We start from the raw sequence: 18227 nt of genomic DNA on the forward strand, positions 1-18227 counted from the left end.
GTATGTATTTGTGTGTGTTGTGGTGGCAACAGCTGGTCTCCCACTTTTTTAACTATTTTTTTTTTTTATTCATCTAATGAATTGTCTTCAGAAAAGTTTCACATTTTCTATTTTGGTTCCCTGAGTACACTTTTTCTTGTAGGCTTCTATTGTAGGTAATGCATATTTCTTTCTTTCCTCACTTCCAGCTCTGCATATAGTGAATGTATACTATGTGTAATCTGCATTTCCTTCCAAGATGTGGCTGCTTCTTATATACTGAAAGCCATTCGGCTCCATGACTGTAGCTCAACAGACTTAGACACCAGCGACACCAAGTGGCAGATAGAGGAAGCTTCAGGAAGATGCTGGGATGTTTTGCCCTCTGGTGGTGGAAAGCTGAACAGCAGGGTGAATGCACGTGAACCGGCTCCGCCTTATCAGGGTAGGAAGCTGCTGAGTGGGGAAGTCACGTTATGTGACCGTCTGTGGAGGTTACTTGTTTGATTTTCCGTAGAGCTGTGAGTAGATCATTTTTATATTATGTTCCTTCTATGGACATGCTAATCCTGACATGCTGGTGTCCTCTAAGGGTTAAAGTGTCAAGAAATAAAAAAGGCAAGCAAAGTTTAACATGTAGCGGTATCTGACTGCAGAACCCCCAATGATCATTGCAGTGCCCGTCATGGCCACTAGGGCCACCACCTTTGCTCTGTACTGTGCACTGTGCAGATGCAGGAACTTTGTCCACTATAATTTATAATCCACAAAATGTATTGAGCTGATTGTTGTGGCTGCTTATTGGAATATTTATTTCTATGGATTCCGCTCTATCAGGTGGTATATAATGTAAATGACAAAGAGATTTAGCAGGATCTATAAACGTCTCAGCAGGATCGTATAAAAAGCCTGCACCTGTATGTATATAATATATTCTGGCAGACATACTGTATTGGAGCAACCTGTGCAGCTGCACAGGAGAACAATAGGTTGTCATTATTACAGCAGTTTCCTATTAACAATTAGATTGCACTAAGGCAATGAGGTGACACACTTCATAGCCCTCTATTCCTGGTGGACTGTTAAGGTGGTGTCACACATAGCGACAGCGACAACGACGTCGCTGCTAAGTCACCATTTTCTGTGACGTAGCAGCGACGTCGCTGTCGCTGTGTGTGACATCCAGCAACGACCTGGCCCCTGCTGTGAGGTCGCTGGTCATTGCTGAATGTCCTGCTTCATTTAGTCCGGGTGTGTGACTCGCCCACCCCAGGGCTATGGGACACCGGGTGCCAGACCGGACTAGTCCGGGGTCGTCAGTGGTGGCGGGGCCCGGCTCCGTGGCCCTTGTGGGGTCAATTAATATGGCTGGTGACTTGGGAGTAATTAAAGTTTTTATTTCCTGTAGTTTGCGGCTATTAAGCCGCCGCTGCTGTGTGAGGCCTCCGGGGTGATGATATGGCAGCAATGGTGGTACTGCTCCCCACAGGTGGAGCGGTGCCCCGGGGACACTGTTGGTGCTCGTGAGAGTCTATGGTGTTGTGTGGATAACACGGTGCAGGGCCGACAGGCAATGAAAGAAACAGGCACAAACAACAGTCTCTTTATCTTCTCCTCTTTTACTCCACAAACGGTTAATCCTGGGAGACCGTTACAGGTGGTAGAGGGCTCCGGCCGGCCTGGAAGTAACTGAGATGTCGTTTTGGCCAGATGAGTATGAGGCCTACTCCTGTTCTTTTCCTTACTGTGATAGGACCCTGCTCTCTGAATTTAGCAATGGCCCTCTTGCTGCTGGGACCGGTGGTACGTCCCTTTCCCTCTGTGGTAGGCCGCGCAGGCCCTCTCTGGTGCTTCTCTGCAGGAGTCCACACCGGGCCCTGATGATGCAGCTGTACCTTCGGGCTGTTTATGGACCAGGTGCTTACAGCTCTCCTGCCCTTCAGATTCGGCTACCAGGGAGTATTTTAGGCCCTTGTGGCCACAGACTCCGATGTCCGAGTCTCTTCTGTGCCTCTCTGCTCCTCCTGCTTCACTGGGCCAAGCTGCTCCAGCTCTAGGCCCCAGTTCCACAGGACAGAACACTCTGCGTCTGCACTCTCTGCTTTCTCCTACAGACTGACCACTAACTCCTCCCTCAGGTCAGACTTAAGGAATGCTCCCTGGAACTCCAGGTTCAGAGCTCCCCCTGCTGGCCTGAGGGAGAACTGCGTTGGATGTCAAACTTACTGGCCAATAGACCCCCCAATTACCTCCAGGCTCAGCATCAACCCTTTGGAGGGGCAATGCTGTTGTAGCGACCAGGTCCTGGGGCGCCACACTCCCCCTTAGTTAAACTCAGTACTCCCAGACTGAAGAAACAAAACATAACATGTTAGAACATTTCATCCCATTATGGGAGGCACATTTTCTTAAACGTTACAAACTTAAGCAATACTATAAGAGTCCAGTGTGGCTCCCTGCCGGGTGTCCATTACACTGCTCCATGGGGGACCCGCCGCGATAAAACCCCCAACGTAGGCTCTGGGCGTGCGTCAGAGCATTGATGACCCCACTCTATGCACGCCGGACGGGTTTTTCTTCAGGGGTGCTGAGCACACTGGTGATAACTATGTACAGTTAGAGTGTTGGCCACCCATAGTCCAGTGGCCCAATTGTCCATTTACTTAATCACCTAAAACAAAACATTACATACAAGACATTTTCACATAACTAGTTACACTCTGTTAGGTATTTTACTTTCTATGTTCTATACCTTGGAGGGGGCTGTCCCCGAGTGCTACGTTGGGACCGGCGTAGCTCTGGGGTTTGTCCCTGACTACTTGGAGTGTCTGCCCCCTCCGTGTTACTGGTAGGCCTAACCCTGACAGGTATGCGTGATGGTTGCCTACGGGGTCTCAGATTCGCCAAGGGTACGACAGGTTCACCACTGGCAGGGGGTTGATTCTCCTGTTCTACTGCTGGTGTGTCATCTTGTGTTGGGACGGACAGTTCCTTAGGTGGATCTGGAACCTCTTCTGTCTCCGGCTCAACCAACTGCGGGAACGTCAAGACTGGTACCACTATGGCGTTATTGATTCGGGTCCAAGTTTTGGGGAATTTTCTGAGGATTGTTTGGATCATCTCTTCCTCCTTTTCTTGAATTTGGGGACTTTCTTGTACTTCTTCTACTTCTTTTTGGATTTTGCACCGCTCAGGGCACGCTTTCAGGCGGTCTCTAGAAACTGTTTGATAGGTCTTGCCTTCATCCTTGCTTATGAGGCATACCTTACTATTGTCAAAGTTGGAGGGAATAATGGTGTAGGGTTCATTCTCCCACTGATCATCTAATTTATGCGCCCTCCGCTTTTTCTTGAGGATCTGTTCTCCAGGTGCTAAGGGAGTTGCTGGGGCCGTTTGATTGTAGTTCTGTTATTGTCTCGTTCTTGCTTGGGACAGGCTCTTTTCTACGCATTCCTGAACTTTGCGGTACTGCTGTTGTCGCTCTGTATCCCAATCTTCTATCTCTTGAACTGCTTCAGGTGACACAGTTCCCATCTCCAAGTCTACAGGTAACTTGCCAGGTCTTGCTCGCATCAGGTAAGCAGGGCTGCAGTTGGTCGAATTTACTGGGATATGGTTATACAGGTCTACCAGATCTGGTAACTTCTCTGGCCATTGGTTTCTTTCTTCCAGAGGTAGAGTCTTGAGCATATCAATAACCACGTGGTTCATCTTCTCGCACAATCCATTGGTTTGGAGGTGGTACGGTGTTGTTCTGATTTTCTTACAGCCGTACATGTTACAGAACTCTTGAAACACCTCTGCCTCGAATGCAGGACCTGGATCAATCAGTACCCTTTCAGGGTAACCGTGAGGTCGACAAAAGTATGCCTGAAACGCTCTAGCTGCTGTTCTGGCTGTCTGGTCTTTCACAGGCATTACTACCAGGAAACAAGAGTAATGGTCCACAATGGTGAGGGCGTAAACATAGCCTGACCGGCTCGGTGTTAACTTCACGTGGTCCAGGGCCACCAACTCTAGGGGCTGCTTCGTGACAATTGGCTGTAGGGGAGACCTCTGGCTGGCACCATCTTTCCGCCTCAGGTTACACGGACCACAGTCTCGGCACCACTTCTCGACTGTCTTTCTCATGTGCACCCAGTAGAACCGATCACGGAGTAGGGTCTCCAACTTCTTCCACCCGAAGTGTCCTGCTTTATCATGGTAAGCTGCTAGGAACATTGGAGCATCCCTCTGTGGGACCACTATCTGCCAGACGAGTTAATTCGTACGCCAGTTGACATATCTCTTGCATAGCTTGCCTTGGTAGGTGAACAGTCGTCCCCTCTCCTTCCACAGCTGCTGGGCTTCTTCTGGAGCATCTGGGCCATGGTCAATGTCTGAATCAGCCCAATATCTTTTGTACAGTTTATAAGGGATGGTTGTTACCTGGGACCCCGTATCCAGGAGGGCATTCAAGGGGATCCCGTCCAGCACAATAGGAAGGACCGGGCATCCTCCCACATACTTGCTGCAACTGCGGGTTGAGCCGGGCTTCCTTACACCTGGGGGTTGGCTCCTTGCCCCAGGTTCGGCCCATGTAAAAGGACAGTGTCGTGCAATGTGGCCCGCCTGGCTGCAGCGGCGGCAGATCGGTTGTCCCTTTGAATCATACCGGTCTGTGTCTTTCCCTTGGGTCGGCGGAATCCTCCTCTGTCGCATCCATGAGACGTCATCTGGGCTGGAGGCCAACTCGATTCTTGCAGGTGATGGGGTCACTTGTAGAGACTGCACAGTCTTGGCAAGGGCAGCTACAGTCTTGGTCAGCTCCTGGACCTGCTGTCTGAGCTCTGCAGTGGGATCCTTATCCAGGGACTGCGCCTCAGCCCCCGCAGCAGCTCGTATTGCAGGCACCACCCCGGGGTACGTGATAGCAAGAGGCCGGAGGGGTACTGGGTCATTCGGTGTAGATTCTCTCAGTACCCGGATGGCCTGGTCCTTAAACTTTGCAAAGTCCAGAGCAGGGTTCTGCAGGACCATGATACGCAGCTGTGTCCTGTGGGCATCTGACAGGAGCCCTTCTATGAACTGCTCAGTTAGGAGTTTGTCTTCTTCACGTACGCTCTCTGAGTCCACCTGTTTAATTGCTTTCAGGGCCTCTTGCAGGTTTAAGGCATAGTCCCGTATGCTGTCTGTGGCCCGTTGTTTGCACCCAAAGAATCTCATTTTTATTTCTGCTGCGGTGCAGGTGTCAAAAGTACTCTTTAACTTAGCCAGTATCTGGGTTGCTGTCCCTTTATCTGTGTCAGGCCAGGACTTCACTTCACGCTGGGCCGCGCCGGCTAGCTGCCCCATTAGTATGCCCACCTTCTGGCTCTCAGTCAGAGGATACACCCTAAACAAGCTGTGCAGCCTTTCTCTGAAGTCGCTCAGGGTATGTGACTCCCCGGAGTACTGCGGCAGCCATTCTGCTCCCGGAATGTATGGCATTGTGATCGGCATTACCGGCGCTACAGCGGGGGCTGGGGCGACGGCGACCGGGATTGCTTCGGCTGGTGCTGCGGCATCTCGGCCTATGGCAGCCACCTGCTCTCCCTCTGAGTCGGACATCTTCCTCCCCCTTAGTGAACCTTACCAGTCTCCGTTCACTTTTCAAAATCTCTTCCGGGTAGCTCTAGATTAACGACCCTCCGCTCTGATGGCGCGCTCCCTTCGCGCTCTTTTTTGGGCACGCCACCCTTCTTCCTGCGCTCAGCGAGGCTAATGGCAGCGGCAGTTTTCAAACAGTAACACAGTCTTTTAAGCACAGTTTCTGCAGGCGCACAGTACCCGGTGGGACGGGGCACAAAATCCTGTTCGTGACGCCAAAGTTGACTCGCCCACCCCAGGGCTATGGGACACCCGGTGCCAGACCGGACTAGTCCGGGGTCGTCAGTGGTGGCGGGGCCCGGCTCCGTGGCCCTGGTGGGGTCAATTAATATGGCTGGTGACTTGGGAGTAATTAAAGTTTTTATTTCGTGACGCACCTGTGGTTTGCGGCTATTAAGCCGCCGCTGCTGTGTGAGGCCTCCGGGGTGATGATATGGCAGCAATGGTGGTACTGCTCCCCATAGGTGGAGCGGTGCCCCGGGGACACTGTTGGTGCTCGTGAGAGTCTATGGTGTTGTGTGGATAACACGGTGCAGGGCCGACAGGCAATGAAAGAAACAGGCACAAACAACAGTCTCTTTACCTTCTCCTCTTTTACTTCACAAACGGTTAGTCCTGGGAGACCGATACAGGTGGTAGAGGGCTCCGGCCGGCCTGGAAATAACTGAGATGTCGTTTTGGCCAGATGAGTATGAGGCCTACTCCTGTTCTTTTCCTTACTGTGATAAGACCCTGCTCTCTGAATTTAGCAATGGCCCTCTTGCTGCTGGGACCGGTGGTACGTCCCTTTCCCTCTGTGGTAGGCTGCGCAGGCCCTCTCTGGTGCTTCTCTGCTGGAGTCCCCACCGGGCCCTGATGATGCAGCTGTACCTTCGGGCTGTTTATGGGCCAGGTGCTTACAGCTCTCCTGCCCTTCGGATTCGGCTACCAGGGAGTATTTTAGGCCCTGGTGGCCACAGACTCCGATGTCCGAGTCTCTTCTGTGCCTCTCTGCTCCTCCTGCTTCACTGGGCCAAGCTGCTCCAGCTCTAGGCCCCAGTTCCACAGGACAGCACACTCTGCGTCTGCACTCTCTGCTTTCTCCTACAGACTGACCACTAACTCCTCCCTCAGGTCAGACTTAAAAAATGCTCCCTGGAACTCCAGGTTCAGAGCTCCCCCTGCTGGCCTGAGGGAGAACTGCGTTGGATGTCAAACTTACTGGCCAATAGACCCTCCAATTACCTCCAGGCTCAGCATCAACCCTTTGGAGGGGCAATGCTGTTGTGGCGACCAGGTCCTGGGGCGCCACATGTGCACCCCCTTTTTTGTATACAGGGTGGTCCAAATGTAGGTGGACAGTATGTGTAATAGGGTTATCAAACATGGTGTAAAGTGAAACTGACTCAGTTGCCCTTAGCAACCAATCAGATTCCCCTTTTCATTTTCCAAAGAGTCTGTGAAGAATGAAAAGTGGAATCTGATTGGTTGCTAAGGGCAACTGAGTCAGTTTCACTTTACACCATGTTTGATAACCCTATTACACATACTGTCCACCTACTTTTGGACCACCCTGTATATATTATTTCTGTACTGTGACATCACTGTGTATTATCCCTGTACTGGGGGGGATTTGCGGTGTGAACCCACTGGTCTTTGTGCAGTGGACTTTGCTCAGTAACAGGACGGTGCTTATATTCAGACTATGTGATGGTAATATTTGGTCATGGTATGGCGGCATTATTTTGCAATGTATAGTAGTGTTATTGGTCTTGATATGGCGGGTGCTGTTCAGTATCACTATGTAGTATGTAATATTTGGTAATTGTATGACTAGTCTGTTGATGCATTACTAAAAAGAAGTGATATTTATAGATTTGTCAAATTATTATTTTTTTCCGCCAGCAGTAAATGTATCAGTAATTACTGTGAGACACTTTGGTAGGACTATTTTTAGTACGGTTTACTCTGGAGATCTTTGGTTTGTTGGCTGTGGCCGATTCCACTGTTTGTAGGTGCTGTGGTGCTCAGCGAGCATCAGGCCCTGCGGTGCTCAGCGAGCGTCAGGCCCTGCACAATGCACAATAACAATACATTGATTAAATACGCGTCATGCTACACAGCCAGTACTGTCGCGGGCGGGGAGGAGGGTGTCAGCACACTACGCTCACCCCTCTGCTCGGGTCCGGCGGCCGCTGCTCAGTGGTGGCTCGAGCTGTAGGCCGGATCCCGGGGGTTTCTCGAGCGGCACTCCTCGCCCGTGAGTGAAAGGGGATTGTGGGGTGTGGCGATTGTTTATTGTCCGTGACGCCACCCACGGTTGTGGTGATTTCACCACCGCTGCTCAATATGGGGATCCCGGGGATGGTGATGCGGAGCAGCCAGGTGTTGTGTTGCCCCTCCGTGGGTAGGGGTTGGTGATCCCGGGGCCCAGTGATGGTGTGGAAGATGCAGGGCCTGGTGGGCACAGGGACGCGGGGGCAGCGCTGTGCCTTGCGGCACTGTGGTACTCACTCAGCCTGAGACATTGACACAGTTTTACGGTAAACCACACGGCTGGAAAGACGGTTCCCACGGACGGCTGCACTTGCTCTCCCAGTAGGAGACGGTGATGTCCCTTTTCCTTGCACCTTTGTTTCTGTGTTGGTAGCGATGGGTTCCCACCGGTAACCCGCTCCCCGGCTTCAAGCTGGACCGGAGGAGCTCTACTCTTTGCCCGCAGGCGCTGGCCCTGAGAAACTGGTGCCTTGGCGGTGGCGGTGTTTCTGCTACAATGGTTGGGCTGTTGCCTTCAATCGGAACTTGGTTGTTGGGGGATCTACGTCCCCTTCACTGACGGATTTGGCAAATTATGGCGACTCCTAGCCTTGCCGGGGTCCGAGAGGCCCCTGCCCTGGTGCTGACTGTCCTTTGGTACACTGCTCCAGACCGCCGGGCCACTACCCGTCCGCGGTCCTTCCAGGAACTTCCAAACGGTCCCCCTCCAGACAGTCACCGCCGTTGCTGACCTTGCTGACCCTGTCCTGCACACAGCTGGACTACTTCAGGCTGTCTTTCTGTCACCTTTCTCCTTCTTTCAGTTTCTCCTACTCCTCCTTTACCACTTCCACTTTACTTCCTTTCACTTTCTTAGCTCATCTTAGCTGTTTACTCCTTCACTCCCCTAACTAGACTGCCTGGACTTCCCGCCTCCAGAGCTGTGTTCTCCTCGGTGGGCGGAGCCAACCGCCTGGCCCACCCCCTGGTGTGAACATCAGCCTCTGGAGGAAGGCAACAAGGATTTTAGTTTAGCTTTGGTGTTCCTAACTGGGATGTAGGGTGTGGTGGTGCAATGATCTGTGACCCCTGGCTGGCCCAGGGCGTCACATTCCCCCTTAGCAAAATGCAGACCGTCCGCGGGCTGCCCGTCCAACACCGGTTTTATTTTCTGTAAAGCATAAAAAAGGTTTAACATGGTAAAACGGTAACATATTTACATTTTTAATGAATCTTCCCATAACGGGAGGCACTTTTACTTAAACGTTTCAAACGGTTTACGGTTACGGTTTCCGCTCTCTCCCACCCAAGCAACCTGGCCCTGATGCTGCCCCTAAAGCCCAGGCAGCACCCCTTGACCCACAGTCCAGCACACGGTACCCGAGCGGGATCTGTCCTTCCCCTCCAGAGGGTAGCCACCGGTTCCTTTGGTGGCTGGGCCCCAGCCTGCTCTGCTGAGGGCCCTCCCTCCAACCTGCCTCTCCGGAGGTGGCATTGCGGAAACGGTAACGGCAAACAACATATTTACAAGCCACTTAACGTTTGTGGGTGCCCTGCAAGTTTACGGGCTTGTCCATGGATAGTTCCCATGCAAAACTTTTTAAACGGTCCCCACAGGGACAACGGTGCCGGCTCCGGCCGGTTGCAAATCACGTTTGTCAATCAGGTTAAGTACTCGGTATCATTTCACTTATCATTTTCAACTTTTTAAACTTTTAAACAACAATTCACACAACTTCCTGGTGGTCCCAACGGGTACGGTGCAACGGGCATCCGCTGGCACTACTCCGGATATGCAGCTAACGCAGCTCCATCCCCCTACACCAGCATATCCAACATGCACTGACATGCCTGCGGTGACAGGGGCACCCGGTACCCATTTCCACCGGTACACGGGGCATGGACGACCACTGGGGCTCCTACATAGTGGGAACGCTCACTTGCTCCTTCAACTGCAACAGCGGACCCGGAGCTGGGGCGGGAGTCGTCATCTCTTGTTCCTGCGTCAGGCGGGTTGCCGCCAGCTGCCGCAGCCTCCTGGTCTCCAGCATCCAACACTTCAGCCCCTTTTGTGGTAGCACGGAGCAGCAGTGTAGGCGAGCTTATACTGAGGCGCCCCATAAGTAACGGCAAGGGCGATGCATAGGCCGAGAGTAGGCCGGGCCCCTCAGCCGCAGCGGCCGGTCCAGGTAGGACATAGGGACGTGGGTCACCAGTCGGTTCTGCTACATCTATTCCCCTGTCGTACATCGGGGTAGTGGTAATCAGCATCTCCACCTCGTTGGTCCACTGCTCCATCATCCGGAGGATTTGTTCCTGCTGACGCTGGTGGAACTGAATCACCCGAGCCTTCATCCAGGCCACGGTCCCGGGCTCAAGGTCTGGCACAGTCTCTACTGGGACTTCTGGCACTACGCTGTTAAGGGGTCGCGGTTCTAGCGGTTCCCCTTGGTGCACTTCAGGACCGTCTTGGACGTCTGCAGCCGGCTGGTCCGCCGGAGCGGCTGGGCAGGGTATCGCTACCGGTTGGGCAGGTAGCGGGCCTAATGGCGGGGCGGCAGCAACTATCACGGGTAGCGGGGAGAGAGGCAGGGTGAGCGGAAGCCGGCCGGGCCCCTCAGCTCCGACGGCCGATCCCTCAGGAATACAGGGGCGTGGGTCGCTTACCCGCTCCTCCAACTCCTCTTCAACCTCGCGTCTCCACATAGCAGCCACCACGTCCGCCATGTCGGTCTCCCACTCCTCCAAGAGGAGTTGCATATGGGCCTGCAGACGGTTACTCAGCGGGACGGTCCGGTCCCTCAACCACGTCGCCGTGCCGGGCGCGGGGGCTTCCTCGTTGGGAGTTGGGTTGTACATCTTGGCAATCGTGCCTTCCAGGAACCCAGTATTGCTGCAGAGTCCTGGCGTCCCTGCTTTTATAGCGGCAGCTACATGCAGCCAGCCACCATCGCGTCCCCCTTAGCTCTTTCCGGCCACTCCTCTTTCGGGGCGGGGTTTTGGCCTTCGCGCCTCTGCTACTCGAGAAGACGCTCGAGTGGGAACTTTTCGCGCCAAAGATGGCGGCTTCTGAAATTTTTCAGCCGGATACCTCCGGCGGTAACAAGGCGCACCTCTACCAAACAGCAGAGCGGTAAGATCCTGTTCGTGACGCCAAGTTGTCGCGGGCGGGGAGGAGGGTGTCAGCACACTACGCTCACCTCTCTGCTCGGGTCCGGCGGCCGCTGCTCAGTGGTGGCTCGAGCTGTAGGCCGGATCCCGGGGGTTTCTCGAGCGGCACTCCTCGCCCGTGAGTGAAAGGGGATTGTGGGGTGTGGGGATTGTTTATTGTCCGTGACGCCACCCACGGTTGTGGTGATTTCACCACCGCTGCTCAATATGGGGATCCCGGGGATGGTGATGCGGAGCAGCCAGGTGTTGTGTTGCCCCTCCGTGGGTAGGGGTTGGTGATCCCGGGGCCCAGTGATGGTGTGGAAGATGCAGGGCCAGGTGGGCGCAGGGACGCGGGGGCAGCGCTGTGCCTTGCGGCACTGTGGTACTCACTCAGCCTGAGACATTGACACAGTTTTACGGTAAACCACACGGCTGGAAAGACGGTTCCCACGGACGGCTGCACTTGCTCTCCCAGTAGGTGACGGTGATGTCCCTTTTACTTGCACCTTTGTTTCTGTGTTGGTAGCGATGGGTTCCCACCGGTAACCCGCTCCCCGGCTTCAAGCTGGACCGGAGGAGCTCTACTCTTTGCCCGCAGGCGCTGGCCCTGAGAAACTGGTGCCTTGGCGGTGGCAGTGTTTCTGCTACAATGGTTGGGCTGTTGCCTTCAATCGGGACTTGGTTGTTGGGGGATCTACGTCCCCTTCACTGACGGATTTGGCAAATTATGGCGACTCCTAGCCTTGCCGGGGTCCGAGAGGCCCCTGCCCTGGTGCTGACTGTCCTTTGGTACACTGCTCCAGACCGCCGGGCCACTACCCGTCCGCGGTCCTTCCAGGAACTTCCAAACGGTCCCCCTCCAGACAGTCACCGCCGTTGCTGACCTTGCTGACCCTGTCCTGCACACAGCTGGACTACTTCAGGCTGTCTTTCTGTCACGTTTCTCCTTCTTTCAGTTTCTCCTACTCCTCCTTTACCACTTCCACTTTACTTCCTTTCACTTTCTTAGCTCATCTTAGCTGTTTACTCCTTCACTCCCCTAACTAGACTGCCTGGACTTCCCGCCTCCAGAGCTGTGTTCTCCTCGGTGGGCGGAGCCAACCGCCTGGCCCACCCCCTGGTGTGAACATCAGCCTCTGGAGGAAGGCAACAAGGATTTTAGTTTAGCTTTGGTGTTCCTAACTGGGATGTAGGGTGTGGTGGTGCAATGACCTGTGACCCCTGGCTGGCCGAGGGCGTCACAGTACAGTCATACGTATAGCTTCATTACAGGTTATTATAACTCACTGCTAACATGTCAGGGCATCCATGTGATCCAATCAAATAACGAAAAAAGTAATACATAGGATCCTATACCCAGTATGATGATCCACTGAACTATCCAGGATCTATCAATCCCTGTACAGATATAGATATGGGAGTGCAAAAATACGCCAAAAAGAACAGCAATATACATGTGCCGGGGTGGAGGACTGGAATAAATGATCTGGTCGGCAGAGCATAAAGCAAGCCTGATATAGGTACTGCAAAAGAGTATTAGAGCAAAAGGGAAAACGTCAGCAAGCCCTAAGTAAGCGCTCTGTGCAGCACTCTGCAACAGATCATGAAGCAGAGCCAATATACCATATGTGGCACTGCAGAAGGGGTTTCAGAGTAGGAGGGAAGCCCCACGCTTATTGTAGTGATACATGGGGCTTCCCTCATACTCTGATAAACCTCTGCAGTGCCACATCTGGTATATTGGCTCTGCTTCATGCTCTGTTGCACAGCACTGGTATATAGGCTCTGCTTCATGCTGTGTTGCACAGCGCTGCACAAAGCATTTACTTGTGGCTTGCTGATGGTTTCCCTTTTAGTACAGAAATATTACACACAGGCATGACACAGCTCAGGGAAGTTTCTGTAGTGTTACAGTCAGACATCTGCACATTATTATACTCACCTGCTCCTGTGATGTGAGAGATGTTAGTGGCTTCTGCCTCCACTTCCTGTGGCTCCTGCTGGCTGTGCTGTTCAGTTCCTCTGCTTTTTCTCTCTGGTGCTTCTGCTCTCCCTTCTTGTTTGCTTAGCTCTCTATTTCCTCTGCTTATTCTGCTCTGTTGTCTTTCCTTGTCAGGTCTCTGCTTCTTCTCCTGCACTGTTTAGCTTTCCAATCTCTTTTCAATCTCCCGCGGCTGTACTGAACAAGCTCCGCCCCCTCTCCTGACTGGCTGTTCTCCTCCTGGCAGCTCTCACAGCTCTCTGACTGATAGAAGATGCTGCCTGGCCACTCCCCCCTCTAAAACTGGAAATGGAGAATGAAAGTGCACACACCGTGGGCAGCCATCCGGGCCCCTTTAGTTCACGGGCCCCGTAGCGGCCGCGTGTTCTGCCTCTATTGACTGTATGCCACTGACTATTGGGCAGGGCAAATCTGCAATTTTTTTTCTCATATCGCATCTTGCTGCGAGTGTCGCCACAAATCGGATCACGTGCACCTATACAAGTCTAAGGATGCTTGTGAAACATCGGACTGCACTGATGTCATCTGACTGACATACACAGAGATAGGCAATGAAGAAATTAATCTCATCTTCTCCGCACCTGTTATCTGATTCTCACATACGAGAGAATCGGATCACAGTAGATGGCGCTCGGCTCAGGCTCACAACAGAATTTGAGCCGAGTGACATTAACATCGCACCTGATATTCACATCTAATGCTATACACTAGTGTGACCCTGGTCTAACCTGAACATTGGAGACAAAAAAATGGTGCATCATCTATGTGAAAACAAAGACATGCGAGCAGCTCCATAGGTTATAATAAGTTCTTGTGGTATCCATGAAGAAGCAGATGCCAAACGTACTGAAAAAACAGTCATGTAAAACAGGTCTTAGACAATTACTGGCCGATGACCGGCTCACACAGCTTTACACCACATTCCAAATTATTGTGGAAATGATATGTTTCTCTAATTTTCCTAAATGATCGATGCAAATGAGTCAGTATAATGTTCTAATCATAAACCATTAGAGTATAAATCAATTTTTATGGTTATTTGTTGAATTTGCAACATTAAAAGGTCCCATTTACTGAACTCAAAAGCTTTTCAAATAAAAAAACATCTTAACAGGCTGTCATGTATACACTTAGCACGTGATGTGTTGTGCGCCTGCAAGAGACAATTCATCCCGTCAGTCAATTGAGCACTCAGCCCCTGATATACACTGTGTGCAGAATTATTAGGCAAGTTGTATTTTAGAGGATTTTTTTTATTATTGATCAACAACTATGTTCTCAATCAATCCTAATAAAAACTCATAAATATCAAAGCTTAATATTTTTGGAAGTTGGAGTGGGGTTTTTAGATTTGGCTATCTTAGGAGGATATCTGGTTGTGCAGGTAACTATTACTGTGCAGAATTAGTAGGCAACTTAATAAAAAACAAATATATTCCCATCTTGTTTATTTTCACCAGGTAAACCAATATAACTGTACAAAATTTAGAAATAAACATTTCTGACATGCAAAAACAAAACCCAAAAACATTTGTGACCAATATAGCCACCTTTCTTTATGATGACACTCAACAGCCTACCATCCATAGATTCTGTCAGTTGCTTGATTTGTTTACGATCAATATTGCGTGCAGCAGCCACCACAGCCTCCCAGACACTGTTCCGAGAGGTCTACTGTTTTCACTGCCTGTAGATCTTACATTTTCTGAGGGACCACAGGTTCTCTATGGGGTTCAGATTAGGTAAACAAGGCGGCCATGTCATTATTTTTTTCATCTTTTAGACCTTTACTGGCCAGCCACACTGTGGAGTAGTTGAATGCATGTAATGGAGCATTGTCCTGCATTAAAATAATGTTTTTCTTCAACGATACCGACTTCTTCCTGTACCACTGCTTGAAGAAGTTATCTTCCAGAAACTGGCAGTAGGTCTGGGAGTTGAGCTTCACTCCATCCTCAACCTGAAAAGGTCCCACAAGTTCATCTTTGATACCAGCCCATACCAGTACCCCACCTCCACCTTGCTGGCATCTGAGTTGGAGTGGAGCTCTCTGCCCTTTACTGATCCAGCCTCTGGCCCATCCATCTGGCCCATCCATCTGGCCCATCAAGAGTCACTCTCATTTCATCAGTCCATAAAACCTTTGAAAAATCAGTCTTAAGATATTTCTTGGCCCAGTCTTGACATTTTATCTTATGTTTCTTGTTGAAAGGTGGTCGTTTTTCAGCCTTCCTTAGCTTGGCCATGTCCCTGAGTATGGCACACCTTGTGCTTTTTGATACGCCAGTAACGTTGCAGCTCTGAAATATGGCCAAACTGGTGGCAAATTGCATCTTGACAGCTTTACGCTTGATTTTCCTCAATTTATGGGCAGTTATTTTGCACCTTTTTTTGCCCAACACGCTTCTTGCGACCCTGCTGGCTATTTGTCATGAAACACTTGATTGTTCGTTGATCACACTTCATTGTCAATTTCAAGACTGCTGCATCCCTCTGCAAGACATCTCACAATTTTGGACTTTTCAAAGCCCGTCAAATCTCTCTTCTGACCCATTTTGCCAAAGGAAAGGAAGTTGCCTAATAATTAAGCACACCTTATATAGAGTGTTGATGTCATTACACCACACCCCTCCTCATTACAGAGATGCACATCACCTGATTTACTTAATTGGTAGTTGGCTCTCAAGCCTATACAGCTTGGAGTAGGACAACATGTATAAAAAGTATCATGTGATCAAAATACTCATCTGCCTAATAATTCTGCACACAGTGTATGCTATTAAGTGAGCACAAATCACACCCCGACACAGTCCACACAGTTGGCTACACAACACAGTCTAAAGGGATAAACCTGGCTCAACTACCTTAATACAGGTGCTCTGGAGAAGGGAAATCAATATACAAAAAGTATACTCCGGCACACTTATAGGAATGATGAAAGATGCAAATTGGTGCTCAAAACCATGTATTTTATTTTGATGTTTTCATGGAAGACATTGACATTGTCCTGTCCAACGTTTCAACCCTGTGGGTTTTTGTCAAGGACTTTTGTCTAGTTACACAATACAGGAAAAAAGAAAATAAAATTACTGACATGCATAATAATAGTGAATACATCAGAAATTCTGCCTATATGCTGTACATGAAAAAAGACCAATGCAAAGGATGAACATAATAGTGCAATGGTTGGCACTATAAGGTGAGCCTCCTTATGGCAATATTCGTCATATTATATAGAACAATTATCTCCTAAGCATGATTGTCAATAAGCATACATGATATATGTGGGTATACGAGCGAGGTAGCCATACACACATACCTATAGATATAGGGAATATTTCACAAGGGGCACCGAAAGGTGATAGTTCTCAGGGAGACCATGGGGTTTTTAAAGAAGAAAACTTCCAATTAATATACGTATGATAACAAACTGTCAGTAGGGTAGATAGATCTTTTGAAGGAAAAAATGTCCATCATAGCTTAACAAGGTAGAGGGTACTTAAGGGGATATACCTGCAAGTGCCTTTTGCTGTATGTGTCAGACAATAGTAAGTGCTGCTTAAAAGGGCCAGTTTGGCTACACAACACATGCTGCCACAAACCTTCGTTAGAGCATACAAAGATCAAACTTATTAAAGTTTTAAGTATTCATATAAAAAATGCAGTGCTTACAATAAAAAGGTATAAATGATAAAAATAAAAATTGCATACAAATATGCAGAAGCTATAATATAAAAAGGGAGAAATAACAGAAAAAACTAAATGTTCAACTCTAAAGTTATCTTCTGTGTCCTTGGGGGAACATGTGAACACCTTCCTATTGTGTTACCCATCTTTTTATATGTTTGGTCCTGGGCTTACGTTTCCAGGACAATCTCTAGATTATAATATTGCAATTGCTGACCTGTAACTGGACCATGGGCTTATTTAGGGGAATTTTAAATAGTTTGTGTCTCCAACCACCACCCTTCACATAGTAACTAGGGATTCCAGCTGCGATGACCAACTGCCCACACTTTGAAGCTCAGACTTGAGAGGTTGGGTTGTCTCAATTGACACCCCTGTATCCTTTATTGTTTGTAGATGTCCCTGCTTAATTGTGAAGTGCTGCAGAATATGATGTTATTTGTAATTTTTTATAACATTTTCTTCAAGTTCCTCCTTGCAGTCAACAAAATGTAACATCAAATGGGATTTCCTCTTTTCAGCGTGTGACTGCTCATAATAGGGAAACTCTACATTCTATCTTCCAGTCTACCCTTGTATGAGTAAAAGAAGGCATGAAGTCCATCTCATTGTCTATGGCTAAGGCCAACTTTGTGTCTTTAGTTCTACTTCTCCTACAACTCTCAGCTTCTCTGGGACAGGACTATCCCTTCCAGAATCCTTCACTGTCATGGGATGTACGTGTGAAGGATCTGATCAATCGACTTAGCCTTGAAGAAATGGTGCTACAGGTAATGAATGCTTCATGAATCTCAGTATATATATTTTGAACATGCTCTCCTTTTTCAAATAATTACCAATAAGAATATTTGAATTATGCCTAGAACTAGAAAACATTCTGTAGGCTTCCTGCTGTGAAGGAATAATCATCATAGAACATCTTGGAGAACCTTCCCACATTACACCACCATACATAACACTGTATCTAGTCTTATTGTTTACACTGTTGCAGATATTTAATTAGTTTGATCAATCACAGATGGCCAGGGGAGGTGCAATGCAGAATGGTCCTGCTCCGGCTATCCCTCATTTGGGCATCAAGCCCTATAACTGGAATACAGAATGTTTGAGAGGAGATGTCCAGGCACCAGGTTATGCTACTTCTTACCCTGAGGCTTTGGGTCTGGCTGCATCTTTCAGGTATTGTAAATCAGAATACAGAACTTACATGCAGATCACAACAGAAATCTTAACCTGCGATTGTTGTTCTGCTCTTATCTTTTTGTTTTGGGGGTATTCTTTATGGCTTATGTCTCATACTGTGCTTTTATCTATAGCCCTGAATTGATATTAAAGGTGGCTAATGCCACAGCCACTGAAGTCAGAGCAAAACACAACTACTTCATGTCAGTTGGGAACTATCATGACCACACAGGACTCAGCTGCTTTAGTCCTGTGATCAACATTATGAGACATCCTCTGTGGGGCAGGAATCAGGTAAGGAAGCAATATAGTATATGGAAAAAAGTATTGGACACCTAGCTACTACAATTACAGGAGTTTT

At 49.5% G+C, this 18227-nt stretch overlaps 1 protein-coding gene across 1 annotated transcript in view; it reads left to right on the top strand.

Annotated features, from left to right (window-relative positions):
* Positions 1 to 428: 428 nt before the first annotated feature.
* Positions 429 to 18227, top strand: part of LOC142289775 (uncharacterized) — a 50491-nt gene continuing 32692 nt past the window's right edge. Inside the window, exons 1-4 of the mRNA XM_075333705.1 lie at positions 429 to 500; positions 17251 to 17454; positions 17703 to 17863; positions 18001 to 18160. Of these exons, the coding sequence (XP_075189820.1) occupies positions 17278 to 17454; positions 17703 to 17863; positions 18001 to 18160 (498 nt within the window). The 5' untranslated portion in view covers positions 429 to 500; positions 17251 to 17277. The remainder of the gene's footprint in view (positions 501 to 17250; positions 17455 to 17702; positions 17864 to 18000; positions 18161 to 18227) is intronic.

Source organism: Anomaloglossus baeobatrachus, chromosome 2 (genome assembly GCF_048569485.1).
Source record: "Anomaloglossus baeobatrachus isolate aAnoBae1 chromosome 2, aAnoBae1.hap1, whole genome shotgun sequence".
In the NCBI taxonomy this organism is placed as follows: Eukaryota; Metazoa; Chordata; class Amphibia; order Anura; family Aromobatidae; genus Anomaloglossus; species Anomaloglossus baeobatrachus.